The sequence below is a fragment of the Chaetura pelagica genome, unplaced genomic scaffold (genome assembly GCF_000747805.2).
Source record: "Chaetura pelagica isolate M959 unplaced genomic scaffold, ChaPel_1.0 scaffold85, whole genome shotgun sequence".
In the NCBI taxonomy this organism is placed as follows: Eukaryota; Metazoa; Chordata; class Aves; order Apodiformes; family Apodidae; genus Chaetura; species Chaetura pelagica.
The window spans coordinates 1,089,997-1,099,341 of NW_009953505.1; the positions used below are offsets into that span (position 1 = coordinate 1,089,997).

A 9,345-nucleotide genomic window follows, 5' to 3' on the forward strand; every position below is an offset into this window, starting at 1 on the left:
ACCAAGTCCAACTCCCATCCCAGAGTAGGCTGGTAGAGGTCTGTGTGGGGTGATGTACAGCGTGAAGAGTGAAAAGAAGACAATGGCAAATATAAAACCAGACAATTTTGTTTCAGAAGAACTACATTGTTCTTTGGCTAGCTAGCCATCCTGATGTTAATTAATTACATACATATACATACATAATTAATTACATACATATACATCAGTATGTTAAACACTGTTCTGTTATTTACAGGGGCTGAAGTTTGATGACTGATTCTGAAATATTTATGTCTTCCATATATTTATATATAAAAAAACTCTTCTTAGTACAATAACACCATATTTCCAACACTACTACAGTTTTCATTTTCTTAACATGGAAACCAGAAGTTTGTCTTTAGGAGGCGTGTAACTCTCTTCTTATCAGGGTCAAACTCAAATTGCTTTCTTCCACAGAAAAAATAGAGGAAATCTAGGAGAAAGAAAAAAACCAAACTGATTAACAACACTGTTGCAGGTGTATAGATCAGTATGCTTTGACAACATCTGAAAAAAGTGCAAATAAACTTTGGATACACTTGTGCTTCAACAGCATCTGCTCCCAGGTGTAACCTCTGCAGAAATGGTGCACAGTGGCATGGGGAGACCTTCCATAGCAACCCAGCCATGCACACATAATATACATAATGAATCCCATGAGGTGATCCTAAAACAAATTATCCTGTGTGTTTCTACAATTTAAAATATTTGCTGTTATGCAATGGATTTGTTGAAACCTTCCAGAAAGGTGTATTTCTAGCCACCTGAGGGTAGGAATTGCAGATCTTGGGATGTGCACAGAGCATGGCAAGAGATGAAAGGTGTATTTCTAGCCACCTGAGGGTAGGAATTGCAGATCTTGGGGTGTGCACAGAGCATGGCAAGAGATGAAATATCATCAAATACCATGCATGGAAGGAAGGATCCAGCCTGGTGCAGCTGTGTCCACACTGCCCTCCAGAACTATGGACTGCAGTTAAGGATCCCCAGCACTGTGTGTAAAGCCAATTTTTGAGGAAGCTGATGAGAGATTTACTGAGAAGCAGTTAATACACATAAATTTTGATGATAAGGAAAACAGTAAGAGCCAGGAGAATATTGGGAAGCTGTGACACTTGGCAGTGTGGATGAACCCTTGGGTACATTCCCTCATCTCCCTAAGTAACATTCTTCCTCACACAGGAGAAGCTAGTGCCAATTGTTACTCTCAGAACAGTGCCATTTCAGGTTCAGAGGGCCAGGCTGTGGTAGTCTTGCTCACACTGGGTAGACTTTATGTTGTTGAGAAGTCATGGTCTTGACCGATACTTGTCCAAGTGTGAGGTGCACATCAACGTGAATACTGATATATATCAATCTATCCCTTGGAGCTGGCCTTTCCATCTGTGAAGTGATTTTCAGCTTGTCACTAAAGGTTTATCTTCACTGTTTTTAAGGGGGCAAAGTGAAGCATGGGTGTGTTATGTTAGTATTTCAGGATCTTGTGGGTCATCCTAAGGGTTGTGAGCAGCATGCAGAAGTGCCTTTCTCTATTGAAACACTCTCAGCCCTATGACCCTGAGCATTTAATACGGATTTTATTAAGAACAGTTACTTACTTTCATGTTGAAAAACAGCATCGATCTTCCCACTAATTCCTGGAAACACATCTCTTACCAGCATGGGCTTCCTGTCCATAGACTGTCTTCTTTTATCATAACTGAGAAAAAGGATAAACAGCCTGGTGTCAATGAAAACTGCAAACAACATTATTAATTCGGTTGTCCTGAATACCTTCTACCTATCAACAGGCAACTAAGCTCATTGAAGACTTGCAGTATCATTTAGGTAGTGTCAAGACAGACATGATGTGCCACAAATAATTATTACTCTATTAGCTGCACTGGAAGAATTGCTTCTGTTTATATCAATACAAGATACATCTAAGAATACCTAATATTTGAACCATCATCAAAAATTTGCTAAATATTTTCTCTAAGAGACTGTACCTGAGGACAGACAGGTAATGTTATCTCCAACCTAACTTAGATTTACAGGATTATAAAAAGATTGCTTTTACATTCTTTCTCTGTAAAAAAATACTTAACAGGAAAAATATGATCTTTTTTTTTTTTAAGTTACAAGATATTTTAAGTAATTTTACTCAAGTTACTTAGAGCAGGCTGCTATATTTTTTGTGAAGTGCAGTCAATTTCTCAGTGATGGAATAAGAAGTGTTCTGAAAGCACTTTCCTTTTGATACCTTCACTCAGTAAGAGACTTAGTGATCAGACAAACTGCTCAGCTGAAATCCTTCAAGCTGTGAGTTTGAACTAAAATGTGGAAGTCTGATAATCTGCTTAAACTCCAAATACATGGCTGACTGGTTGTTCCAGGATGACCTCTGTATGTACAATGACTTGGGCGCTGTGGTGGCAGATAAGTGAGAAGTTGTGTCATTCATCTGCAAAAGTTCAGGTTACCTACTGCTTCTGTTACAGGAGCACAGCCTTCAGTTGTCAGACATACATATCCTTTAACACAAACCTGAGCAGTAGGGACTAGACTGAAAAGAGGAAATCATAACCACACAGACCAGAGACTTCTTTGTGGTACATGGCGTTTATAAGCAACTTTATGAAACTGCCTGACAGTAACTGGAAAAAGGGTGGGATACTCCTTACCCCACAAAACCATCTTTGATATAAATAGTGAGGTTCTGACTGATTTCCTGAGCTGACTTGCAGGGCTGCAGGGTGGTTTGTTTTGTTTTGTTTTGTTCTGTTTTTTTGTTTGTTTGGTTTGGGTTAATTTTTTTTTTGTTGTTTTTGTTTTTTTCCAAAAGGAGTTAATTGAAAACAAAGAAATAAACAGATGAATACACAGTTAATTATTTAAATCTGTTAAAAAGAAAGCTAAAAGCACTGTTTCACTTTCCCTCCAAATATTTTCCTATAGCCAGTTGTGACACTGAAAGAGATTACCAAAAGTGTGTGACTAATGCATCCTAAATCATGACAGGATATTGAACATGTGATGATATTTGCAACTATTTAGGAAAATAGGACAGGAAATATTACCTCCAAAATTTGTCCGCAATGAAGTAATATGTTTTCCCCTCATTTCCATTATAAAAAGCAGCATCAATTTTAGTAACATTCTTCAAAAAGCCCAGGGTGTAGATTTTTTGGGGGTATCCAGGAAGTATGGTATCTCCTCTCACAACCCAGAATTCATTCCCTATCAGGAAAAGTTCATGAAAACATGTTATCAGAATCTTATTCTGGGAATGACATGAAAGCTAATATTTTGATGGAATTATAGAATCATCGAATGTTAGAGGTTGGAAGGGACCTCTAGAGGTCACCTAGTTTGACCCCCTGCCAAAGCAATATCACTTAGGGCAGGTCACACAGGAACACATCCATTTTGAAAGTCGCCAGAGAAGCAGAATCCACAGTTTCCCTGGGCAGTCTGTTCCAGTGCTCTGGAACCCTCACAGTAAAAAAATTTCTCCTCCTGTTGAGGTGGAACTTCCTGTTCTCTAGCTTATACCCTTTGTTCCTTGTCCTATTACTGAGCACCACTGAAAATAGACTGGCCCCTTCCTCTTCACACCCACCCCTCAGATATTTGTAGACATTAATAGATCCCCTCTCAGCCTTTCTTCACAGGGGAGATGTTCCAGCCCCTTAATTAGCCTCATAGCTCTCCACTGGACTCTCTCTAGTAGATCCTTCTCTGTCTTGAACTAGGGAGCACAAAACTGGATACAGTATTCCAGGTGTGGTCTCACCAGGGCAGAGTAGAGTGGGAGAAGAACTTCCCTCGACCTGCTGGACACTCTCCTCTTAATGCACTCCAGGATACCATTGGCCTGCTTGGCCGCAGGGGCACATTGCTGTGTGAGAACTACTGATTACTTGAAAATACTCTAGGTACTAGAATTCAAACACCATGCAGAAATAGCTCTTCACACCAAATTTTGTGAAAACTGAAATTTCAGTCTTCATACTTGCATAAATTTTCCACAAGGTAGCAAGAAGCATGTATTATATTTTTTTAAATTCAGGAGATAATTTGCCAAAAAAAAAAAAGAAAAAAGAAGCAATTATATTTATTTTGGGTTAGAAACTTTTCTATATTGACATTAAAAAGTAAGATACATGTTTCTTATCTTGGATTTATTTTTTTTTGATCTCTGTCATTGAAATACACCAACTTATTGGACTAAACTGAAGCTCGTAAAATCCTATAGAAGGAGCTTAAGTGTTTATTAAGCCAGACACTAACTCTCAAGGCTACTTGGAAAGCCACCACAGGAAAATGACAAGATGACCTTTTACCTTTAAAAATGACGGTTTCGTCTTTTTCGGGAATTTCATATGCAGCATCAACACTAGGTGGCAGCCGTGGCCAGAACGAAGATATTAAATTAACATCAGCTGTTCTGACTTCAGGATGCTTGCGCCAAAAATGCCTTGCAGAAGTACAAAACAGGTTTTAAATTAAATCAGGCATTCACACACACTAATGCATGAAACCACATCACAGCAACCAGGGCAGGAATTTTCTGACTAAACTCAGCGATGTACCCTGAGTTAGTCATCCTAAGCTCCTTGTAATGTCAAGAGAAAGAAAGTTATTTCCATGGTGGGTTTCCTCTCAGCTGGATGCAGACATCTAAAATAGATCAGATGAATTGTTTAGTCAAAACAGTTATTTTCCCTTACGCAGAAAGAGAACCTGGCTCATGTGACTGGTATGGGGTAAGATTTTGGGTTTGGAACCCCAGCCTGGGGTTACCAACACCAGCACAGAGAAGCACTTGGTGTGTGTGAGGATCTTCTGCAACTTAACATTTTACTGGCTTTGTGGGCTCCCAACTCTGTGGTCAAACCCCTCTTTAACATTAATGTTGGGTAGGGTCTGAAGAAGAAGCACAGTCTTACCACACAAAAAGAAGGAAAATAAGTTATTTTACCCCTTCTCCTCTAGTGTTTGTGCTGTCATGCCCTGGAGAGGGATGGTTTGATTGAGTTTAGCACTGAACCAATTATAATTTCATTTTTTTGAGTATATTAAATCACCACTGCAGAGGTTCTTCAAGCAGGTATTGTGTCAGGACTGGTAAACCCTCAGCTGTCTCAAGGCAAGGAAAGCAATGAAATTCCAGGGCTGGTGGTGCCTATTGGAAAGCTGAACTCTCCCAGATACCACACACTTGGGACTTTCTTGCAGCCTAAAGTGAAAACAGACCATGTTTTCAGAGGAGATAACTTCCCCCACCCTAGTCACAGCATAACCTGTTTCAAAATCTTCCTCCTTATACCTGTTTCTCCTCATTTCTCCACCACTATCTTTGTTTTTGCCTCCCACCTCTTATCCTGATTCCCTGTGTTGCCTTCCTGCCTAGAATGGCAGATAAAATGTGCAAAGCTATTTTCCCATGCAGTGGGGCATAACTTATAAACTCTACCCAACTATTTTACTTTCAGAAAGCTGACTGACTTGTCTTTGAAGAACATTATTTCTCCACGAAAAGTAGTGACAGCATCAAAAGTTAAATCAGGGCCACAGGTGTTTGGCAGTGCAGGATCTTTTGACTCAGCTGGGTCTTCTATCTCAGTAGATTCCCTTTGATTACTGTGGGTGTTAGAAGGTGGTCCTGAAAGAAGCAGTTTATGGAAGAAATTAAAGTGAGAAGTCATTCAAGTCATTCAAGTATATTCAACACTCAAAAATTACTGAAAGGTATTCCAAAGTCTTTGAAATTATAAACACTAATTAATTAATAATTGTGAATTACCATAGAGGTGCTGAATGCCATTAATATCATCCTGATGAAGGCGAAATACTGAAGGGTCAAATTTCCTATAAACTGGGTACATCAGAGCATTGGGGTCTTTGGAATGGAAAAGTCCTAGTGAATGGCCAAACTCATGTGCAGCCACATAAAACAGGTTCGTGCCTGGAAACAACAAACAAAACACATGAGAGAGCTGTGTCTCTTCATTTGTCCTGAAAACTTGAAGGATGTAAGGTAGGTGAGAAGCTTTCAGAACTGCTTGCCTAAACCAGTGAAACTGTTATGGGAAATTTAGTGAGAGATGAAATTCAGGTCAGAAATAAAAAAAATGAAGTGGTTGCAGTAGAGTACAAGGAAACAGTCTGTAAATCCTGAATAAGTCAGCGTGAGAGGGAAGGATCCTGGACCTGCAGGTGATGTGAGTGTGCTGGGAGAGACAAGTAGGTTGAAGCAGTGGAAAGAAGGGGGCTGCTGGGTCCTTTAGCTCCCTCCCCGATAAATCTTCACCCAATTGATGGCAGAAGTTCACCTGTGACCTTAACTTTTTAAACCAGAGGACTCAGAGGCTTTTTATAGCTATGGAAAGCAGCTGCTCAATGTTGCTTCAAATCAGCCCCATTTTCAAGCAACTCATAAGGAAGAGAGAAGACAGACACAGCACCCTTGATTTCATGTATGGTCTGCTTTAGGAGGCACTTGGAGAACTTAACTGCCTACCCTCTGTGCTTTTGGTCCAGGTTTCATCCTCATCAAAGTGAGCATCTCCACCCAAGTCTTTGCCAGGTGCGTAGGCATGAGCAACAGAGCCTCCTGGGCCATCAAAGGGGTTGAAGTCGTTGTGACCTGAGGATCAAGTCCCATACACACTGGGGGTTAGGGAGGTAACTGATCTCAGCCATGCACAGAGCTCTCTGTTCTGCTGATTTTGTAAACTTTCGAGTTCCCCTTCCACACAAATTTTCCAAAAGCTCTGTTTTTCACAGATAAAACTGAGGAAAATTTGAACTGATGCATTAGGAATGAAATCTTGGTTTCCTCAAGAGATGGGTGGATGTTTACATACTGCTGCCACAAAGGAAGAGGAGAACTTGGTTTATGTTGACATGTATGTCCTTTTTTGTTCGTAAAATAAAATGTTCATGAACTCTGTGACAGAAGCCATCAGGTTGTCAACTGAACCTGACCCGTATTGTAAGTGTTGATGGCAGAAGCAAGATCCTGAGAAGAGTGTAAGCCCTTGAATGTAGGCTCCAGAAAAGGATTTAAGGACATTCAGGTTGGGTACACAGCCTGCACACTCTGCATAACCTAGATGAGTAGGTATGTTTGGGAATATGTTGGGATATGTTTTGACAGTGGATATGAGTGGGACACTAAAGAGAGCATGTCTGCAAGACTGTTCATGGAAGATGGACGGCTGCTGGTAAGTCTACCCTGAGGGCAATGCCAGAAATAAAAGCCTTGGGTCTGTCTAGAACTAATTTAGCTCACACAAAGCACATGACTTTAGTCACATCCCAGGAGTGTAACTAGAGCTACCCACTCCATCATGCTAGCAGCCTGGGTATATCCCACAAACCCTAAGCCTCTTTGTTGTCCATGCACAGAGTGGAAATCAGATACTAGGCACAAATCCAGTGAACTATAGGCAGCTTGTCACATTTATATTCTCCCTCCTTTTGTTCATCTGCCTCTATGCACCAACCCCCTTCCCTCCATACCCTCCCTTCCCCCCTCACCAAGATCTTTTAAAATTAAAACCTTGAGCAGGGGCTGTGTTTTTCTGTCTGCTTGTTCAACCTGACACTGAACTTTGCACATACTATCTATACCAAGAAATAATTAGCATTTCAGGTCAACTGCTCCATATACGCAGCTACTTGGCAATGACTCGTAAGGGTTACACAGCGTTTTACCTCTGACTGCAAAGGAGACCATTATGTCTGCATCACCTCTGTCCTTCTTGATGAATTTCAGTGGGGTCACACTGCTCCAAACACTTAAGGCTTTCTTGATCGCTGCATTGACATCTGCTGGATGCAGATCTGGTGTGTAGTTTAATATCCTTTAAAATATAAGACAGAAGAAAAGCTGTGTTCTTACAACTTAAGCTATGTAACACACTGTCTTTACATTAAGGGCTGCTCTATAATTACCTGTATGTCAGAACTTGGTTTGCCCACTTTGGCTCTCCTCCAAAGGTGGAGAACCCAGCTACGTCAGGGAATCCACAGCGGCGTTTCTGTACCAGGTCCAAAGTACCAGAATCCAGTTTCCCCGTCACCTTCAGCCCAAAGAATTCCTGCATTTCTTTTATTTTTTGGATCATTGAACTATTGCTTTTCCAAAGGAAAGATTTGTCATATTTCTTAAAACCATAGTAATTTTCCACATACTTCTAATGAAAAAAAAAATAATAAAAAAAGCATTTTAGGATAGTCAATGGTGTTTGCTTTTGAAGCTTATAAAAATTATACTAACAACACTTCAAACGTATCTTTTTTACTTTTCTTTCTGTTCTATGGGAGCAGGGCTCATAGAACAAATATACAGGGTATGAATATTTTTCTCTTTTGCATTATATTATCACTGTGCGTGTTTTGTAGTTTACTCAAACTACTTTCAAAATTAGCATTTGTCTAATAAATTTATTATTTTCTGGTAACATATGCACTTTGTGTTTTAGGGTTACCTAGTGTCCTTTAGAACAGGTAGTGCAGAAACCATTTGAAATATATGACTGAAAACAACAATTTATCAGTAATATCCCATTTCCCCCCATTTTTTGACACTAAAAATTCAGACAAAATAACATCCTAATGTTATGAAGAGTCATGTCTCATAATACTGGAAGTCACATAAATCCTTCCCACCTAACCTACAAATCAAACACAGACTGACTCAGGTGTTTAATTATTTGTAAAATCAACACATAAGTGAATGCACTGTTAGTTTTAGTTATTCTCTAAAAACAAACAAACAAAAACAACCCCCCAAAAAGCCCAGTAATAAATCAGGATTAAAGCAGTCTTTTTAATCATGGTACAGAATGCAACACCCTTCATTTTGAGCAATACTCAATCACATTGTTCATTCTACTGGAATTTGCAGAACTGGCCCCTCGGCTACTAAATACAGGTTCCAGAGACTGCAATGGATTCTCAACATTTGATGAAGATCTCCTCCCTGGAGGACTACCTTCCTCACCTGGATAAGCTGCATGTCTTCTTCCTTCTGTCTTGTGTCTGTAGGAAAAGCCCCAGAAAGTGTTGCACATAATAACAGGAAAAATTGGAAGTTCTGCATTCTCATTTTCACTTGCCGTTAAAAAAGTCTTCTTTCTAGTCTGCCACACCTTTGCTTCAGCTTTATAGCATATATTTGCTTAATAAAGCTTTCCAACCCCTGACTCACTGATTCTCACCATTTCTAGTTAGCAACAGAACACGTGCAAAACAATGTTTTTTCATAAAATAGATTAGTGCTCTTTCATCCGGTTCCACCCTTATGCAGGTTTTGCAATCTTTTGCAAT

General features: G+C 39.8%; 1 protein-coding gene across 1 annotated transcript; it reads right to left on the minus strand.

Moving 5' to 3' along the window:
• Positions 1–356: 356 nt before the first annotated feature.
• Positions 357–9,118, minus strand: LOC104390272 (stromelysin-1-like). Its single transcript, XM_009999376.1, has 10 exons — positions 9,020–9,118; positions 7,969–8,210; positions 7,729–7,877; positions 6,530–6,655; positions 5,813–5,974; positions 5,515–5,671; positions 4,350–4,483; positions 3,084–3,243; positions 1,623–1,723; positions 357–457 (listed from the first exon to the last, which is right to left on the minus strand). The coding sequence occupies exons 1-10, from the start codon at positions 9,116–9,118 to the stop codon at positions 357–359; spliced, it is 1,431 nt and encodes a 476-aa protein (XP_009997678.1).
• Positions 9,119–9,345: the final 227 nt, after the last annotated feature.

Excerpts from the sequence above, each read along its gene's own strand:
- LOC104390272 (XM_009999376.1), bottom strand. The coding sequence starts at position 9,118 with ATGCAGAACTTCCAATTTTTCCTGTTATTATGTGCAACACTTTCTGGG. Across the intron at positions 6,656-7,728 it reads GGTCTCCTTTGCAGTCAGAG|GTCACAACGACTTCAACCCC; the intron begins GTAAAACGCTGT and ends CTTGATCCTCAG. Across the intron at positions 5,672-5,812 it reads TGGCATTCAGCACCTCTATG|GACCACCTTCTAACACCCAC; the intron begins GTAATTCACAAT and ends TGCTTCTTTCAG.